The 21,004-nt window shown below is 42.5% G+C and overlaps 4 protein-coding genes across 4 annotated transcripts; 2 read left to right on the top strand and 2 right to left on the bottom strand.

The window, feature by feature from the left end:
* The first annotated feature begins 6,195 nt into the window (after window positions 1-6,195).
* Window positions 6,196-7,929, top strand: LOC146474548 (mitochondrial inner membrane protein Mpv17-like). The gene is made up of 2 exons (XM_085116933.1): window positions 6,196-6,220; window positions 6,926-7,929. The coding sequence occupies exons 1-2, from the start codon at window positions 6,196-6,198 to the stop codon at window positions 7,402-7,404; spliced, it is 504 nt and encodes a 167-aa protein (XP_084973059.1). The 3' UTR covers window positions 7,405-7,929.
* A 1,523-nt stretch (window positions 7,930-9,452) lies between these two features.
* On the bottom strand, window positions 9,453-14,950 carry LOC146474549 (uncharacterized). The gene is made up of 2 exons (XM_085116934.1): window positions 14,430-14,950; window positions 9,453-14,202 (listed from the first exon to the last, which is right to left on the bottom strand). Exons 1-2 carry the CDS (start codon window positions 14,948-14,950, stop codon window positions 9,453-9,455), a joined length of 5,271 nt encoding a protein of 1,756 aa, XP_084973060.1.
* Window positions 14,951-15,673: 723 nt separating this feature from the next.
* Window positions 15,674-17,412, top strand: LOC146474550 (uncharacterized). Its single transcript, XM_085116873.1, has 2 exons — window positions 15,674-16,374; window positions 16,833-17,412. The coding sequence occupies exons 1-2, from the start codon at window positions 15,711-15,713 to the stop codon at window positions 17,243-17,245; spliced, it is 1,077 nt and encodes a 358-aa protein (XP_084972999.1). The 5' UTR covers window positions 15,674-15,710; the 3' UTR covers window positions 17,246-17,412.
* Window positions 17,413-17,806: 394 nt separating this feature from the next.
* On the bottom strand, window positions 17,807-19,547 carry LOC146474551 (uncharacterized). The gene is made up of 2 exons (XM_085116875.1): window positions 19,172-19,547; window positions 17,807-18,476 (listed from the first exon to the last, which is right to left on the bottom strand). The coding sequence occupies exons 1-2, from the start codon at window positions 19,201-19,203 to the stop codon at window positions 17,807-17,809; spliced, it is 702 nt and encodes a 233-aa protein (XP_084973001.1). The 5' UTR covers window positions 19,204-19,547.
* Window positions 19,548-21,004: the final 1,457 nt, after the last annotated feature.

A 21,004-nucleotide genomic window follows, 5' to 3' on the forward strand; every position in this document is an offset into this window, starting at 1 on the left:
AGCTAGACTGGACCGCTAAAAGACCGGGTTTTGGGTGAGATTTAAGTTGCGTTGGTGCCGTTAATAATTGCCAAATGTCACCCTTGTTTTGTCAACACATAGGCCATGTCTCATGTCAGTTCAAATGTCAGTGTCATGTCCAATTTCAAAGACAAGCCTTCTGTACCAGGTCTATAGTATTCTTTGACCTTGCTTCTTTTGTGAAGAGCCCTAATTAAAGTCTTGTTCTGGACTACTATTATTCCATCAGCCTAGAAAGTCTAAAAATGTGGTTTATTTCTGAAAAATATATGTATAAAATATATATGTATTAACGTTTTTGTTAACAGATATATCTCCAAATCCCAGGAGCACATCTTTGAGCTGCACCAATTCTCCCGCGTTGATAGTACAGGGGAAGTAAATAAATTTGTCGAAAGTGAATTCAAATGTTAATGCAAAACTGCGTTCTTCAGATAATCAGAGAAATTGACCGAGGAGCGCGGCCATATTATAGGACGATAGCAAGTAAATAGTCATATTAGAATTTGGGCTGGGTTTTAAAGGACCAATCCGCAAATGATTTGACCTGATACTTAGCCTAATTTTTATTTTTAACACCGAAATAGCAAAACCAGGAAGCTGCGCCTAAATAAACAATGAATGAAACACGGCGATATTATCGACATTTATCTCATCGAGTCTTCCAAATCATTTCACTTATCTACGTTCTATTAGCTTTCAAATGACGTATTTAGCTAATAGATTCATTCAAATAAACCAGAGTAAGACATCTTATTATGCAAGTGTATTTATGCGAGTTTTTTTTTTTATATTTATTTTTTATTGTAAATGGCTTGAACCCAGGAGTCATGTCATAAGTACGTAAATTATGATCATCCGGGTGAGTGTAGTCCTGAGAAGGACTGTTTGTGGTGACTTTGACTGACGTTTCGACAACCTTAGCGGAAGTCATCTTCAGAGTCAAGTGAATTGTGGAACGTCAGTAGGTGGTATATATGTCTCTGGTTGTTAACCTGATTGGTCAACGAAGTCCAGATGTTATTGGTCGTTTGTCAGTAAGCCGTGATGTTATTGGCTGTGAAGATTGTAAAAAGTAATTGGTGCGTTTCGATCCGTCTTTTGTTAGTCAAAAAAGTCCGTTGTTAGTAAAATGTCTATTGTTTGTTTGTTTCGTTGTTGTTGTCAATAAGTCGTTTGTATGGTACAGGTAGTTGTAGGCAATGGTTGAGTGGCGTTTGTTCTAAGTTAGTAAACCAGCTTTCCAGAGTGAGTCGTTGATAGTAATTTGTGCAGTAGGCACATATACAAACCATATACAAAAAATATTTGTCACCACACAAACGACTTATTGACAGCAACAACGAAACAAACAAACAATAGACATTTTACTAACAATAGACCCACGGACTTTTTGACTAACAAAAGACGGATCGAAACGCACCTTCACAGCCTTCACAGCCAATAACATCACAGCTTACTGACAAACGACCAATAACATCTGAACTTCGTTAACCAATCAGGTTAACAACCAGAGACGTATATACCACCTACTGACGTTCCACAATTCACTTGACTCTGAAGATGACTTCCGCTCAGGTTGTCGAAACGTCAGTCAAAGTCACCACAAACTGTCCTTCTCAGGACTACACTCACCCGGATGATCATAATTTACGTACTTTATTTTTTATGTTTTCTATATTTTAATTTTTAACCTGCAAACGTCAACCTGAAGTTTACACCCTCCGTATTTATTCTCTTCAAAAGATCAGAATTGAGCCACTTCGCTGTTAGCTCGTTGTTCAATTCTGTTTGAGGGGAAAAAAGTTAGAAAAGCTCTTCCCCGGTAGAGATGTTAGTACACTCGTCAATAACTTTGAAGTTAAAGACCGATACAGTTTGCTGTTAACAGAAATTATCGAAAAGTAACTTGAAGATGGCGTAACGTTAAACACCTCTCAAACGTAATTCGAATTCCGCCTGCGTTTTGACTGCCATCTCACCCGTTTATGTTACGTTTTTAGTCTTTATTCTTCAGTACGTTTCGATTAATTAGGTTGTTTCAATCACTATGATTTATTTACACGTGAACTCGCGTTTACAGCAAACCGCAAACGTGAGATTCGCCGCGTTAATATTTTCTTGAAAAACGAGCACATAGATGAGAATAGTGTACAAATAATTCTGACCTTTAATACTAACGCAAAACTACTCAATTTTACTGAGAAACTTAAAAACAGCGAGCGGCAAATGTAGGATAAACATGGTCACATGATCATTTTTCCCATTTACCGTAAATTGTTGGACTTTGTATCCCGTACCGGTTAATTGAAAAAGATTGAATGCTGGAATCCGGAACCGTAACCGGAATCCTCGGAATGACTATAATTAAAAAACAAATACTCAAAAATAACAAATTAATAAATAAAAACAAATAAATAAATAAATAAATAAATAAATAAATATGCGTTATTGACCAAGCGTGAGGTCAAGATGGCTGGATATTGGCCAAGTTCTTTTTTGCGTTTTTATGGACCGAGACGAAGTCGAGGTCCATAAAAACGCAAAAAAAGAACGAGGCCAATATCCAGCCATCTTGAGCGAACAAGCTTGGTCAATAAAGGATTTATTATATGGCTTTACCTTCAAGTTAAAACTACGACAACAAAACAAAACAGGACATGAAAATGCTCTACTCGAAAAGAAATTCTTCATAGCCGGCCGGTGCAAGATTTATTTTTAGTGCATTTTTGGATTAGCATGTAATCGTGGAAAACAAGGAATCCTAAATTATCTTAGGGCTCTAACTTTATAATGGCTTATTAAAAGGGAGTATGCAATTATTGAGAACGAAAAATTTAGATTTTCGCAATACCGGGAAGATTTGAATGGAATCCGGCAAACTCGCCATTTTCAGTCGATCGCGCGGTGGCGTAAATAATAAACATTTTTACACAGTTTTCGGCTTCCAATCATTAATTCTTGAATGAAACAATAGATTCTGAGATTATATGCAAACTTAAGCCGAAAAAAAGAGCGGGTGAATCAGAAAACTGGGCGAAACTTTGACGAGATTTTGTTGTTTACAACAAGCAAGACGCGGCTAAATTAAAAAAGTGAGCTTCTTCGGCGAACTTGAAAAAAATACTTTTCTAAACTGCTCTAAACACTTAACGCAACTTCCACTACGCTATGATTTAAAATAATACAGTCATTGCAAACCTATAGAACTTATCAATTTGACACTCGACTTGAGACAATAAGTTTTACAAAATCAACTCTATCTAAAATACTACACGCAGAGCAACTCACCGATTTAACTCACATTCATTGTAATTGAAACAAAATTTTCACTACACCAGGACGATTCCATTCTCTTTCCTTTCCTTTAGGTAAATGTTGAGAGAGTTTACCGAACTTTTTAGTGAGCGTTTACCCCCAAAACAACGAGAAAATCAAAGAAAACCCGCATTGTTGTTGGGATTAAACTTTCGATGCCAAGCGGACGGGCAACGGGTAATCCCGAGCGGGCAAGATAGCTCCATCTTGCCCGCTCGGGTAGCCAATCACAGCGCAGGATTTGACTCATCTTGCCCGCTCGCGGACCCAGCCATATGATAAACAGACTTCTAATCCATTTGCCGTCAGCCGGATCGTGCTTTGTGTCAAATATTGACTGTAAAAAATATTTCGAGAGGTTGAAACAACATCTATTGGAATCAGAAATTAATGTTGCTTTTCAAGTACTCCTTCTAATGCATTTTAATTTTTATTGGTCTTTCGGTCAGAAGAACAATAAAAATAAACAAACGCTAGATAGCCTACGATATACGGGTATCGCACCTGCAGTTTAATTTTGTTTCATCTTACAAGCAACAAGAAAAGATTGCACTGTTGTTGGGATTAAACTTTCGATGCCAAGCGGACGGGCAACGGGTAATCCCGAGCGGGCAAGATAGCTCCATCTTGCCCGCTCGGGTAGCCAATCACAGCGCAGGATTTGACTCATCTTGCCCGCTCGCGGAGCCAGCCATATAATAAATAATATTAATGAACAAATAAAAAGAAAAACACAAAAGAGAACAAACAAGACCAGTTTAAAAGAAACTACTGCCGTAGCGCGACCTTAAGCCTCACTTATCTCCCCAACGCTATAAACTGTATTAGGGAAGGACTATGTTCATTTTTTCGCTCAAGGGTTGGTAGGGGGTGTTGTGGTGGGCAGATCTAAAAAAAATTCTCCCCTGTGAAAAGTGATGAATAAAAAAATTGTGCGTAAAAACCCAAGCAAGTTCTGTATTCCATGAAACCTCTGCAAGTAAGTTAAAAACAAAAATCATGCCGCTTATGAAATTCACAAAAGCAAATTCTTGCCTAAAGCTATTAACTGTATTAGAAGTGAACCATTTTCCATATTACATATTATTTCTGAAGGGATGCTGCAGGGAGGGAGGGGGGGGGGGGGGGGGAAGATGGGGGAAAGGTTGCCGAGCAACCTTGCCCAAGTGCACCCCACAGTAGGTGTAAGGCATGGGCTGGTTGAAAAAACTGCCTATACTCTTTACATGTTGGTTCTCTTTTGTGTTTTTTTTTTTTTGTTTTTTTTTTTTGTTTTTGTATTTGTTTATCAATATTATCTATTTATTTATTTGTTTTTATTTATTAATTTGTTATTTTGAGTATTTCTTTTTTAATTATGGTCATTCCGAGGGTTCCGGTTCCGGATTACGGCATTTCTTTTTTTCCAACTTACCTCCCTTACCTGCAGGTAAAAACTGGATCATTGTATCATGTAGTTCTAGGGATTTGACTGGCGTACCGGCCATGGTATATGAGCCATAATTGGCATTATACCATGCCTGAGAAATAGCGACCATTGCATATTGTCCTGTCTTGTGGTTGTTATGAAAACAATCACTCCACTCTCACATGGGGAGCAGGGATTGCGCAGTGGTGAGAGCACTCACCTCCCACCAATGTGGCCCGTGTTCGATTCCCGAACTCGGCGTCATATGTCGGTTGAGTCTGTTGTTGGTTCTCGTCTTTGCTCCGAGATTTTTTCTTCGGGCACTCTGGTTTTCCCCCCCTCCTTAAAAACCAACACTTCTAAATTCCAATTCGATTTGGTAAGTGTCCCCAATTAGTGATCTGTGCTAAAGACATCGACACTTGAATAAAGTGATTTTTTTTTAAATCACTCCACTCGTGCTTGTTGGATATGAGATGACTATCCAACACGCACTTGTGGAATAAATTTATACATCTCAGGAGTAATGCACCGATCATTTGACACACCCCCCTCCCTTTCCCCCTCGGGCATGACCGGGTAATGCGGGGAGTCTCCCTTCATATTCACTCCATTTTATTTCCACACTTGGTAGGCGGGGAATCCGCTAGAAATCACGGTTCTTGCCTCCGTAACAAGCGAATATAAAGCGGGGGATGCACTGTTTTGTGTCCTGTTCCAGGCTCCAAAATCCTTTAAATGAATAGTACATTACCAGTTCGAAGCTGCTGAATTCTAGTGAGATCAACGTTTCATTCGAATAACCGGCAATTTTGTTTTGGCTGGAGTGGGAAACATGCCCGGTTACCATTCCCTCTCTCAGTAAATAAGGGTGAATAGAACTATTATAGCACTGTCGTGGAATGAGCATGCACTTTGCGCTTTGCTAATGCATCGTTTGAATATATAAGCACTGTCATGGAATGAGCACTTTGCACAGGTACCCCAAGCTCCATGAGAGATATAGGCCGTGACCTTTGCGTGAGTGTTGTAATTTGAGCGTCACGGCGAGCATTGCGTAACGGCGAAATTATATAGATTTGTATGGGGAAACTGAATGATTCCTACTTTAATTTTAAAATACCGGTACCAACGAATTTTCAATAAAAATATCCCTACCTGAACTCCCTTGTCTGTTGTCCTTTTTCCTGTGTGGTTTTTGGACAACAGACAAGGGAGTACAGGTAGGGATATTTTTATTGAAAATTCGTTGGTATTTTTTAAATTGAAGTAGGAATAGTTTTTTTTCCCATACAAATCCTTATAATTTCACCGTTACACAATGCTCGCCGTGACGCTCAAATTACAACACTCACGCAAAGGTCACGGCCTATATCTCTCATAGAGCTTGGGTTACCTGTGCACTTTGCAATTTGTTAATAGTTGTGGTTACACTAGCCCTTTTACCCATGGGTAACAAGCATTTTCCCACGGGTAAGGATGTTTTTGTGTGTAACCGCTTTTCCCAGACCTGAACTGCCTTTGGGTTATTTCCATGGATACATCAAAGAGCCGACAAAAGAATTTCCCATGACAGTTCCTGAACTGAAAAGTACGGTTTATCTGCTCCCTGAGGTGGCTTGGCCAATCATCATGCAGAACATAGCTAACACAGGAAATCGTCTGCTATGCTCTGATACGCTTGGCTAATTTCGGGCTTACTGGTAGCACAAGGTGACATGGCAGGGTTTTGTGCATCACTGAACGCTAGTCAAAACGAAGATCCCTAGGCTACTACAACGGGTATTTCTTTGAGGCAAGGAACCAAACAAGGCCGCAGGGAAACCATGCCGGAAGGCCGAACTCAAAATCAGCCTCTACCGCACTATCCAGCGATGCTGAATCCCTAGGCGATATACCAGAATCCGTTGCCCGGTACTAGCAATCACCTTCAGTTTGAACCAGACAGAACAGTAGTGACGGTCGCAACAAGCCAGACAAGCACAGTAGCTGGTCGTTCGCCGAATCTAATTATATTTTACCCTGAGGGGAGTTCTTTTACTGTGTAACCGCATCCCCAAGGGTAACATGAAACCTGAGCTAAACCGAACCCAAGCCATTTACCCTCCGGAAGGCCCCAAACCCAAGGTGTGTGTAACCACAACTAATGCATCGTTTTGTTTACATGTTTATTCCCAGGGGCCCTTCTCGGCACGGGAGATTTCATTGCACAACAATGCGTGGAAAACGTCCGTCTACGAGACCACGATGTGGTAAGAACTGCGCGGATGACCTCCATTGGGTCAGTTGTCATAGGATCAATATTTCACGTGTGGTACTCGACACTAGATAAACGCTTTGCTCGGAAAAGTCCGGGAAATGCCATGAAAAAAATGACGGTGGATCAGAGCATTCTGGCGCCAGTATTTCTGATTTTATTTTATGGCGCAGTTGGAATCGTGGAACGTCGGACATTGAAGCAAATCAGCGATAAGATTTACGAGGAATTTTATCCCAACATGGTTGTGAACTACAAGATTTGGCCTGCGGTGCAGTTCTTGAACTTTTACCTGTTCCCAGCGCATTTACGAGTTTTAGTGGTTAACGTTGTGTCGCTGTTTTGGAATACGTACCTAGCGTGGACATCTCATAAGGAACTAGAGCACACAGAACCTTGAAATTAGGGCTTTTGGTAGTAACACAACGATAGGCCTGCCCAGACGCGTGACAGGATGCCAAAACCATAATACAATCGTCGTCAATTTTGTTGGGAAGATTACCACATTTTTACCTTGACGTCACTCTCCTCCTCGGGGGAGAGGGGAACCCCGCGGAATTTTTCGTAGGGTGTGCAACCCACCTCTCCAGACCCTGATCCTATTTTAGAGTAAAACCTGACCCTCAAAAATTCATACCTATTTTCAGACCTGGTTCCTAGAATCCATACCGTTTTAACACTTTCAGACCAAACTGGTTAAAATCTATGCCCTACTTCAGTCCCAAATCACTCAAAACCTTATCCTTTGGTACCACCCCTCCCTGGGTCTCCTCCCTTCCCATTGTTTAAAAGGGAGCTTAAGCAACGAAAACGTCACCCGAAAATATATCTTTATTTAATTTGTTTTACTTCTCGATTATTTCAACTCGCTCAACGTTTAAAAAAATGGCGAACTATCCAGGAGCCAAATTGGTAGGAGTGGCGTACAAGTTATGCACCTATCAATGTTAAGCTGTTGGGGGGGGGGGGGGGGGAGGGGGGGAGGCCGGGCAAAGGCGATCATCTTTTCAGTTCAAATGCCCGACCCCAGGGAAATTAATCATGGTCAAAAGTGTGCAAGTTCTCCATCTCTATGTAGCAAAATGCATAGGTCTGTCAAAAAAAAAAAAATTAAGCATCAACCATTTTCGATCCTACCATACTACTCTAGTGGCTATAAAAACCAAAAACTGCCATACTGTCCGGCGGAACGGAATTGAGTATAGCACTCTACCTTTCCTCGTAACAAATCTTTAAATAGCAACTGACGAGAATCGAAAGATTCAAAACGTAACCGCGGTCTTGCTTGCAAACTCACATTGTTTTCTTAAACTTACAATGGAGGAAAACTTCGATGATGGTTTGGTATCACACACGGACACAAGTCCTTTGAAGACAATCCAACTGGATTACCAAAGACCTGGATGCTCTAAAGAGTATGACGAGGATAGCGACTCATCAGGCAAAATACCAAGTTACCAACTGCCTCCCAAAACTGAAAAAGAACAAGCCGTAGAAGAAGAAAAACATTCCGATGCCAAACGAGAACGAAAAGCTGAAGCAGAAGTCACGTCCTCAGCGGAAGCCAAAATCAGAAAAACGGAGGAATCCGTAAGAAAAATAAAGAGACATTTGGACAAGAAGACGTGTCCCAAGTCACTCCGTTACAACGTGCGGGCAAACATTCCGCCAGACGAACAATTTAAAAAAGACATTCAGGCGGTTAAGCAAAAAGCCGAGCAGGGGTTTATTTCTGCCTTAACCAAGTTTCACTACCGCCGCCTTGAACAACAAAAAAATAAGTTTCAGAGAGATAAAACAAATGCTCGCCATATCGGCAGTCTAAACGAGAAAGGCTTGTCAAACAAATCCAGAAAAAAATCGCCAACGGCGGACATTGCAAATGTATCAACTCTTGCAGCCAATTGAGAGCAACAGCTCAACAATCGACTTCTACTTGTTTCCAGTCATTCTCGGTCATCCAAGATGGCCGATATCCAAGATGGCATTGGTAGGTTGAAGTCAAAAGTTCCGATCCCCGGGACTCGGCAAATGATCAAAAGTCCCTACCGCAGGCATGTTCGGAAAATCTCGGCACTGGTTCGACTCAATAAGAGGACTGTATCTTTCTCCTTTCAACAATTCTTTATTTCGTTCTCCATCATATACTGTTTACATTTCACAATCTCTAACAACTCCGAACTTTCGTATCAACTGATACATGAGCTTCGATTTTACAAATTTATCTTTTCCAATACAATGGTAGACTATTTTGACACTTATGTCAATCAATTACACTATAGATCCATTAAGTTTCAGAATACAAAATCAAGATACAATCTAATGTCAACACGGATTGATTTACAATAATTATTCTTAGACACACTCCCCCCTTTGACCAATCAGGGTCAAACACAGTACACAAGTCCGAAAAGTACGATCGCGCTACAAAATACACCGAGCAAACAACTAGTGATTAATCATGGCTCGCGTACGCCAACACGAATCCAGCGCTGCCGCTCGCCTTGGGGTATTTCTAACCCTACCCTGATTGCCATTTTCCCCGGTTCCTACATTTCCCTGAGTTCCCCCCGTGACACAACTAACCTCCAGGGGAAACAACTTTTGAACTGCCCGGTTCATAAAAACAGGTTTTCCCTTCGTGATTACTTTCAGTCTGTCACCTCTTACCTGTCCATCTTTGCCCACAATCAACTCCTCCACCTTCGCCAATTTCCAGTGACTTCTCTTAACATTGTCGTCGTGAACCAACACCAATTCTCCAACACTTACCTTGTCATACTTGCCTTCCTTGTTGCCACGATGATGCTCTCTCAAATCCACCAAATACTCTTTGCGCCACCGATTCCAGAAATGGATTCTTAACTTAGCAAGGTATCTGAACCTCTTCAGGAACCCACGTTCATTTTCTTCCTCGTCATCTCGTACCTCCTCTGGTAAGTTAATTAAGCGCCGTCCATAGATGAGATGCGATGGTGTCAACATTTCCGCCCCAACTTCATCATATTTGTACGTCAGGGGACGTGAATTCATGGTGGCTTCCAATTCAGTTAAGACTGTTATCATTTCGTCCGCGTTAAGCTTCGCGTTTCCAAGGACCTTTCTAAGACAGCGTTTCGTAGTTCCTATCAATCGCTCAAAGAATCCTCCCCACCATGGCGCCCGCTCTAAATTGAACCTCCAGTCTATCCGGTTTGTCTCCAAATGCGCCCTTACCTCTTCGTTGTCATACATTCGCCTCAAAGTCTTCTCCGATGCCTTGAACGTCTTCGCGTTGTCCGAAACTATCAACGATGGTGTGCCCCGCCTGGCCGTAAACTTTCGTAAACAACGCAAAAAGGTCGGCGCTGTTAAGTCTGCCACCAGGTCCAGATGCACAGCCCGTGTCACGCAACAAGTAAACAACGCTATATAGGATTTCACCATTTCGCCATCTGTAGACTTCACATACACTGGACCAGCGAAATCTACTCCTACCTTCGGAAATGGTGCGGCCTCCCTGACCCTGAACTCTGGCAATGCTGCGACAGGTGGCGCTCCAAAGGGTTTTCCTTGCTGTCTTTTACACGTCACGCATTCTCTTAACACCTTATTTACAACTTGTCTACCCTTTGGAACCCAAAACCTTGACCTCAACTCTCCCAACGTCGTTCGCACTCCTCCGTGTTTCGTTCTTCTATGGCATTCTTCGATAATCAACTTGGTCATCCTGTGATTTCTGGGCAGAATGATTGGTTCCTGCGATTCCAGGTCCAGATCCGAATTTTCCAATCTGCCAATGCATTTCAAGATTCCGTCACGGTTCTCTAGTTTCAATTGTCGGACAAGGTCATCATAGCCTTTACTGCCCTTTAATTCCGCTTGCGCGGTTCCGATCCATATTCGCTCTGCTTCGTACATTTCTCTTCTTTGCAACATACCCGCTCTCCCTTGCACACCCCTTCTGGTACACACAAAATTGAACAGAAAACGCTTCACCCATGCCGTAACCTTCAACAACCGATCAAAGGTACTAAACTTGTTGATATCAATCACATCTGTGACTCCACGTTTTCTTGTCACGCCAGCTACCGTGACAGTCACTTTCTTCATCTCTTCGTTACTCTGTGGAGTCTCGTTGATCTCCGTGCTTGGTCCAGTCAACCACGGTGGACCGTTCCACCACAAGACGTTTTCTTTCAGCTTGGATGCCTGTTCACCTCTCGAACCTATGTCCGCTGGGTTCTCCTCCCCCGGACAATGTCCCCACTCATCCTTCTTCGTGACCTTCAGAATTTCATTGACTCTGTGACGAACAAACTGCTTCCATTCGCCGTTGTTTGCTATCCACCATAGCGCCGTTTTGCTGTCCAGCCACAGTTGTGTGCTCGCTATGTGTACCTCCCCCTCGAGGGCTTCTTTAACTGTACTCATGAGCGTCGATAGAATTCTGCCGGACATGAGTTCCAATCGCGGTATCGTCTGTGGCTTCTGAGGGGAAACTCTCGTCTTGGAAGTGAGCAGCGTCACTGAGATAGCTCCAGAAAGCTCGCACACAAAATAAATCACAGCACAGTAAGCCTTTCTACTTGCGTCGGCAAATCCATGCAGTGAGCAAGTAACTTCGCCCAGGGGTACTCCATAAACGCATCTAGGAATTTGAATCTCTTTCGCTCCCTTTAGGTCACTTAACCACCCCATCCAACGTGTCTTCAATTCACCACTTAACTCTTCGTCCCAACCTACCTTGCCCATGCACAACTCTTTAAATAAAACCTTCATACTGACAAGAACTGGGCTCACCAACCCCAAGGGGTCATACATACCTGCAATCACCTTCAAAATACTTCTTTTCGTGACAGGCAAGTCATCCGCTTTTGAAACCATTTCTGACAGCTCAAAGATAAACACATCGTTTTCACAATTCCACGACTGTCCAAGCACCCTTTCATTCTTCATTCCCGCTTTCGCTCCAAGGGTCTCCTTGGCATAACTCTCGTCGGCGCTTTCGACTTCTTTGTTTACGTCTGTCTCGTCACGCAATTCACGTTGTTCTATTTTGGCCCTCAACTCCCCGCTGTTCGTTAACCATTTCCTTAATTTAAACCCACCGAGAGCGAGTCTCGTTTTCGCCTTGTCATACAACTGACCTGCCTCCTGCGTGTCTCTCCTTCCAGAAACGAGATCATCGACGTAAAAACTCTTCTTCATGATACGAACAAACTCAGGATCTAGCTTAATAAACGAATCAAGATGATATTGCAGTGTTGCATTGAGTAGGAATGGTGAACAATTAACTCCAAAAACAACACGACAAAACCTGTAAACAATGGGCTCTAATTGCTCGCTGTCAACACTATTTACCCAGAGGTACCTCAAACAATCCCTGTCACGTCTGTTTACAACGATATTGAGAAATGCCTTTTCAATATCACCAACTAACGCAACGCGCTTCTCTCGAAAACGAATTAGAATTTCATACAGCAGTGGTGTTAACGCATGTCCCACATGAAGGCAATCATTCAGCGACACACCCCTTTTTCCCTCTTTAGACGATGCGTCGTACACGACCCTGACCTTGGTCGTCTTGGCGTCTTTCCGGATGACTGCGTGATGCGGGAGATAATGAATCTTCTCAGTCGTTTCTAACTCCGTCACTCGCTCGACTATTCCAACCTCTTCTTGCTCCTTTATGATCCCGTCATATGCATTCAGAACTGTGGGGTCACTCTTTAACCGTCCTAATTGACCTTTTAGCCGTCTCAAGCTGTTGTGGTAATTGGACGGCAGGGGCCCATGTCCCTGTTTCCATGGTAGAGAGACTTCGTATCTGTTTCCGTTAAACACAATCGCGTCCTTCAAGGCTTTGTGGACTTGATCCCCTTCCCGAATTCCGAGTGTCTCGAAGTCCCACAGCTTCCGTGCGCTATCTTCCAATTTTCGATTATCAACAAACGCCTCTTCATTGCTTGACAAACTGTTACCCACAAGGTGAAGGTGGACATTTATCTGTGAATCATCACAAACTCCCTTCAGGGGCCCTGACAAGACCCAACCCAGGTGGGTTTCTACGGCGACGGGTTCACCTGGCTCCCCCCTTACCGTTCTCCCCCCTTGAAAGGACCAGAGAAAATCCGCCCCAATGAGCAGGTCTACATCGAGAATTTCCCAATCCCGATTGACATCCGAGAACCACAAGCCCTGGAGATGGGGGTACTCGGCTTTCCTGTTCTCAATGTGCTCATTTCGTATTTGCGTGATACTGGGTACCTCATAGGCCTCGATTCTAATCCCATTCCCCCCCTGTAAAGGGAACACATCAAACTCATGCAGACCCCTCAACCCACTATCCCTCGTTTGCTGCCCAAAGGTGCTAATTTCGATCCATTCCCTTCGCACCTCCTGCAACCCCGCTAACTGTACAGCTCTAGTAGTTAAAAAGGACTTATGGCTACCCGCGTCGAATAAAACCCGAACCCTCGAATGTTTGCTCCCCGTAATAACTGCTTGGGCTGTTTGTAATGCAACCCTCCCAACTAATCCCACTTGAAGGGCGGGACTGGCATGACTGGCATGACTGGCATGCGCGTGATTGACACTTGGCGAGATATCATAATCACCATTGTTAGCGGGCCTAGGCTGAAGCGGCGCCTGGTATGCGTTGTGACCCACATAGTCAACACAAATGGAAACATGATGACACCATTTCTTACAAACATTACATACAATTATAGTGGCACAATCACGGGAAATATGCCCTTTCTTAGCACAAATAAAGCATCGTCCGTACTTACGTAAAAGGAGCTTCCTTTCCTCAACAGAAGTAACGTTCATACAATGTTCATGGGCATGTTCGCCCTTACAATAAGCACACAGATTGTCCCATGTCTTTGCTAACAGGGCGTTGGCTGTTGGGGGTCCGCCCCCAAATTTTCTTTGATCTTTCTCACGCGGCTCACGCGTAAAGTTCTTGTCGCTTCTGAATGAATTTTCCTCTCTCAGCTCCAGCTCACACAACAGTTCAGCTAGCATTTCGTCAATTCTCCACTCCTCATGGTTCTTCCCTCTGGTTATCTGCAATCGTATGGCCTCTGGTATCTTGTTCAAGATGTCCGGCACAACAATCCCTTGATATGTAGCCTCGTCCACTCCGAGCGCCTGAAGGCCTCGATGGTGGACTTCCACGAAGTCGTACAATCGGCGAAGGCCACCAATATCCCTTTCATTAAAAACAGCCTGAATCTTTAAAAGGTCGTTCACGTGGGCTCGTTCGATTGTACTTTTCTTCCCGAATCGCCGCTTTAACAGGTCGATGGCGGCCTCATAATTTGCCTCCGTTAAGGCCAATCCCGCTATAGCCGTACGTGCTGTTCCCCCAAGTAATCCGCGTAAGTAGGAAAACTTGTCTACGGGCGATAGCTTGGGATTGGAGTGTATGGAGCTTACGAAACCGTCCCAAAACTCCTGCCATTCCTCGACACGCCCCGCGAACCGCTTCGCTTCCAACTTCGGCAATCGAACTTGAACTGTGCCGGACGATTATCGCTCCCGTTACTTGAAGGCTCTTGTGGTGATGCTGGAAGTTGAGAGTTTCCACCGAGTGCCTCTTCTGCTGAGGCGACAAGTGCAGTAAACTCTCCCCTCAAGTCTCCGGCGCATCGTATCTCCTCTGCTATCTCCTCGTCCGACACCTCCTCGATTTCGACTAACAATCTCAAAATTTCGCCGTCAAGTTCTTTAGTAATGTCCAACAGTTCCGATAATGTACCCTTTAACTGAATGGTCTTCGCCCGCTGCTCCTCGTTGTACGTTTGCAAGAGTCCTTTTAACTCGTCGCCGACGTATTTTAGGTACGCTCTATGCCCTTTTCTTTCTCTCCTTCTCAGTTGCACTGTCTCTTCTCTGCTCTCCTTTCTCGTTTCTGAAGTCGTTCCATTGCCTGTTTTAGATGTCTTTGTCTTTCCCATGATCCGGCTCGAAGGACCAAATGTTCGGAAAATCCCGGCACTGGTTCGACTCAATAAGAGGACTGTATCTTTCTCCTTTCAACAATTCTTTATTTCGTTCTCCATCATATACTGTTTACATTTCATAATCTCTAACAACTCCGAACTTTCGTATCAACTGATACATGAGCTTCGATTTTACAAATTTATCTTTTCCAATACAATGGTAGACTATTTTGACACTTATGTCAATCAATTACACTATAGATCCATTAAGTTTCAGAATACAAAATCAAGATACAATCTAATGTCAACACGGATTGATTTACAATAATTATTCTTAGACAGGCCGACTTGTTACGTCAAATTCCCCGCCTTTGCCCCCCCCCCCCCCCCCCCAGCGGCTTAACATTGATAGGTGCATTAAAAGAGAAACTGAAAACTTTACCGTCGTACGTCCACGTTCTCCACAAACCTGAAATGTGGTCATTTCACGTTGTTGTTTTGCAGAGGCAGGAAAGAAATGTTCCAAAATGTAAAACGCACGTGCATTAAACCTATTGTTTTGCGGCGTTGTCGTTGCCGTCGCCGTCGTCAGTTAATAGGGAGTTTAAGCAAATCGCTACGGCTGGCGCTGCTACGGCTATCGTGGTTAAGGAGGTCTGGGGAGAGTACTTCGCCGTAGCCCGCCAAAATTCAACTTTAAGCAACGCGAAATACAAATAGTACGGCTGAGAGGTTTTTAAGACTCATAAGCGTCTTCGAGGCTTCGTACGTCTAAATGACTTCGTTCAAAGAAACAAGGGATTTCGTTTTACTTTGCTATGATCAAGGGATTCTTAACGACGAAGAACTCCTGATTTTGTACGAACAGTACCAGAGTCCAAACTTAGACCTGCCGTACAGTTCATATCCACTCTTCGACCTTGATGATATGGAAGATGATGAATGCCTTGCGGAATTTCGAGTGAAGAAGCGAGATATACCTGCACTCGCAGAAGCACTTCAAATCCCAGATTGGATTAGCTGTAATCAGCGAAGCAAAGCCGAGGGCACAGAAGCCCTTTGTATGCTGCTAAAACGCTTTGCTTACCCTTGCCGGTACAGTGACATGGTACAACGGTTCGGTCGTCCTGTCCCTGTTTTGAACATGGTAACAAACGAGGTGCTTGATTACATCTATACAGCCCATAGTCATCGAATTATCGATTGGAATCCCGCAGTTTTGAACCCACCAGCATTGCAAACCTATGCCCAAGTTATCTCCCAAAGAGGGTCCCCATTGCAGAACTGTTTTGGTTTTATTGACGGAACAGTTAGGCCTATCGCGAGGCCAGATAATAATCAGAGAATTGTCTACAACGGTCATAAAAGAGTGCATGCTTTAAAATTCCAGTCCCTAGCTCTGCCAAATGGGATCATTGGAAACCTGTATGGCCCTGTTGGTAAGTACTTCTGTTCTTGAAGTTTCCCTTACCTGTAAAAGGTGGAAGTCAGTGGCAGATCCAGGTGCTCAAGAATGGGGGGTGGGTCTAAGGAGGGTGGAGCCCTCCCCTAGACCACCACTAAGACTGGTCAAAATTGTAAGTCTAAAGAAAAGTATTGCTTTCACTTGAGCATTGTTGTTGTCTGAATAATGCAGGGTATAGGATGCATGGTAGGGATTGACAGTAGTTTGTCTGAAATATTGGAATCTGATTTTTTTTAATTATTTTTTTTTTAACAGCTTTATTGGGTACTCCACTTACAGTATATAACATAAATAATCAAAAAAAGAAGCGAGACCCAAAAATGGTAGGTGCAACGGGACGACCATGCGAGGCACCGCCCCTGGATTGACCTAAATAATTATTGATACCGACATTATCTGCAGATAACAAACATATTTTTTAATTTTTCCTAGAAGGAAGAAGGCATGATGCTGGAATGCTTCGGGATTCTCAGCTTCTGCAGAGTTTACAGATGTTTGCTTTCGATCTCCATGGGCAGCCAATGTGCATCTATGGCGACCCCGCCTATCCCCTGAGGGTTCATTTGCAGGCGCCATTTCGCAATGGAGTGTTAACTCCTCAAATGCAGGCATACAATTCAGCAATGAGTGAAGTTCGGTCCTCAGTGGAGTGGTTGTTTGGGGACATCATAAATTATTTCAAGTTTTTGGACTTCAAAAAAAATCTGAAGATTGGATTAAGCAGTGTGGGGAAAATGTATGTGGTGTGTGCACTTCTTAGGAATGCACTCACATGCCTCTATGGCAACCAAACATCAGAGTTTTTTGAGCTTGACCCACCCAGTTTGGAAGATTACTTTGCCTAAAAAAGAGTAAAAATTTAGCATTTATTGCATTTAAGTTAAGAGTTCCTAGAGCTGAGTCTCAGTAATGGTGAGGCTTTTTTCCCAAATGAGAAATGGAACATAAACTCAACTGTCAATTGTACATGTATGTTTCACAACCAAAGACCTTTTTATGATAAGGCACAAACATTAAGACGCTGTAAGTAGAATTGAAATAATAACATTTTAACATTTAATCTTTGAGTAAAACTTTGATGAACTGTCAAATTCTTCCAACTAGTGTCATTTCACATTTATTTTTTCGAGGGGTTTCAGTTTGTTTCTGGTCCAAAATTTTATTTGATAATTTTATTTTTATTTTCCTTTTTTTTTTTTAAGTCAAGGAAAATAGAAAAACCAAACTGGTTTAAAAATTTTAAACCAAAAACAAATTTAAATCACAGCATATGCCTGTCTACTTCTAATTAAAAACTGAACTTTGGGTTGAAAGCATTCACTAATGACAACAGCCCAAGTTAACACAAAAAGACCTGCAAAGGGTAACATCAACGATACAAAAAGGTAAAGATCTTGAACCATGTTCTAAGATTTCTTTGGTAGCAATCTTTCGATAAGGGCCATCATGGCTGCTGTCTGTTGCTGTTGCTGCTGCATCATGGCTAAAATCTGTCCCTGTCTGGCAGCTTCTTGTTGTTGGTGTTGTTTCTTTAAGGCAAGTTCTTCCGTTCGAAACTCATTTTCCTTCTCTGCTTTTTCCTTCAAAAATTGCACTGCATCATTTCCACTCCGCCTGCGTTTTGTCTGCCTTACTTCATCACCCTCAGCTTCGGATCTCTTCTTTGTCTCTCCAAATTGCTCCATGGCCTCTTTTCGCATTTTCTCTGCAGTTTGTTTGTCTACCTCAATCTTCTTTGAGGTTCCCTCGGAATCTCTGGTTTCCTCTGCCAACTTTTCCCGCTCTATTATTTCATCAATTAAGGTTTCAAGTTCAGTTAAATCATCCACTGCGATTCCACTAGCTGATTCTTCCTCTTTCTTTTTTTCCAAGTACCTCTTTTGAAGCCGTTCCATCCTTTCTCGAACACCTCTTTGTGTGACTTTAAATTTCACCTCTTGATTCTTATTCAAGGCTTCAGCTATTTCAGACCACTTTTTTCCTTTTTCATTACTTCCTTTCTTATACTTGTAAGGTTCTTCTAGTAGTACCTCCCGGCATAACAAAGTATCATGCATTTCTGTCCACTCCATAGGCCTGGATAGGAAATCACAAAGCTTATTCAACACACAGTTCAACTACATGTAAATTTGGTTTGGCTCAATATAATTGCACAAGAGAAGTTATATTCTGGGCTGCTTTTTGTTTCTAACCACCACCGACTTGCATATAATCAAGAAGAATTTCATTTGAGAAAGATCCCTGAATTATTTTATATACAAAAGGTCACAAAAGGTCCAGTTAAATACATCCCAGTAGAGGAATCAAAATGTAACACCATATGGTAAATTTAACTTGAAAAAGTGAAAATGAGGTGTAAATTTCATATATTTTAACTATAAAAACAGGGAGACTCGCTCCCAATAAACATGTAAGCCTATTTATATTCATTACAAACGTCCACCAACACATATAAAACGCATGCAAAATCCAAAATTGGCCAGTGCACATTAAAATTAAAATTCAAAATAGATGTTAATTGAATGCGTTTCTTTAACACTTGTCTGACCAGCTGTTAATAGATTCCAACGTCTGGAAAAAATGTAAGCGTTCCTGTGAATGAGTGAATTATATTACGTGTGGTAAAAATGCCAATTTGGAGCCTCTATACACCAAATCAAAGTTTCTACACGGTCCCGGCCTTCATAACTCTGGTCATTCCTCAGCTTCAGTTATTTGAATTTCAAGTAGTCTTTGAGCTTTGAAAAGGAAAACTTGGACTTTGTACTTACGCATTTCTCCTGCCGTTCGCTACGTTCGCCATGTGCTCACTGCTTTGATCCTTCGACAAACCGGCCAGGATGCAAAAATAAGTCAGATTCACTCGGTAAGGAGCAGGGAGCTTGATAAATATTCACGATAAACTATTTCTAAGGATTTTTAAATGTATTTCATTCGCTAAAATTGCTCAAGAGTCTGTATAAAGCGGAGAAAGAAGCGACATAAGTCCACGTACCACAGACTACGCCAAAACCTTCCAACTGGCGTAGAAGGATTTCCCGCTACGGCTGGATGCGAACGACTGACATGCGCAATGACTCGTAAGTGGATTATTTTACTTCCGGTAGCCGTAGTGAGGCTCGCCGTAGCGATTTGCTTAAACTCCCTAATGACTGACTTTCAACGGTGAAGGTTTATGCATAATTGTATATAGAAGACCAACATTGCACCGGGGATGGGGGACACGGCAAACAGCAACAGAAAATATGTTACTTAATCAGTAAAATTGCTAGAATATCAATACAAGACAAAATCAAAGGGATTAAATGTTGTAATCATCTCAACAGAATTTGACAACGATTGTAGATCATAGGAGACTGAACAATGATGTTTTAATTGACAAATCGACTGTGTATCAGTGTAGAATTTTGTTGCTGAGCAAGTACAATGGCTCAAAAGCTCGACCAGTGTGCGAGAAACCGTATTGGTCAAGCGAAAGGAACGCGAGGTCTTGAAGATGAAACTCGGTCCCAGGGTTCTCTCCGCTTAAACTGACGTATAAGAGGGGAGACCCCAGAACAAGGTTGCTGGAATATCAAGTTTTTCTTTTCCTGTTTCAGCTGTTTATTAAATTTATGTCTTTTAATTTAAAACTTGAGACTAGAGACAGTGATGTGTGTCTCATAATGTGTATAGCTGATCAGGGAAAAGGAGCCAGAAAGACTGAATCTTGGACTGAATGTAGGACATTCCCAGAGTGTGGCCAATGTGCGAGCCAGCGAGCCAAACGTGCGAGGCATGCGAGCCAAACGTTCGAACCATGCGAGCCATGCAAGCCAAACATGCGAGGCACAGACAACCCCCAACATAAATGCTAACCATTAAGCTAAACGGGGAGCTACTTAAGCTAACCTGAGTGCTATTTAGGCCAACCGGAGTGTTTTTTAGGCTAACCTGAGTGCCTCGCACGTCTGCCTCGCATGGCTCGCTGGCTCGCAGATTGTCAAGACCTTCATTCGCATTGATGAAAGCTTTTCTCTTCTTTCAAATAATTCTGCAACCTCAGTTTAATTCGTTGGTTATTTATTATAAATAATTTTATTTTATGACAGCATGGGTTGTAACAAGTGTTCCATATAAATATCATGATTTGTGATTTTAAAGCTCAATTTCAGTATTACTGAAAATAAAGGAAGTTTGACACTGTAGTTTTCTAGTGTCTCAAATTTTGCGTGGCCTGTGACTTTCTGATAGTCTTTTTATTGGTCGGCTAGTGTACAAAAAACCAATAGAACCCCGTTCTTGGAGACACAGGAGCGAGACTTGGTGCCACGCCAGCACAGGCAGCCCAATCTCTGTGAGCGTTTGGATCTTTGTTACGTCTCGTTGTAATTTGAGTGTCACGATCTGAATCACGCAATGGCGTAAATTGTAAGGGTTTGTATGGGAACTACCCAAGTTAATTCCCATACATACCCTTATAATTTACGCCTTTGCGTAACTCAGATCGTGACACTCAAATTACAACGAGACGTTTATACAAACATCTAAACTGTCACAGAGCTTGGGCTACCTGTGACACCACACAGTCCTGTGGTTCTTGCCATGTGCTTCCGTGTTTGTTT

Source organism: Pavona decussata, unplaced genomic scaffold, assembly GCF_977016875.1.
Source record: "Pavona decussata unplaced genomic scaffold, jaPavDecu1.1 SCAFFOLD_88, whole genome shotgun sequence".
NCBI lineage: Eukaryota > Metazoa > Cnidaria > Anthozoa > Scleractinia > Agariciidae > Pavona > Pavona decussata.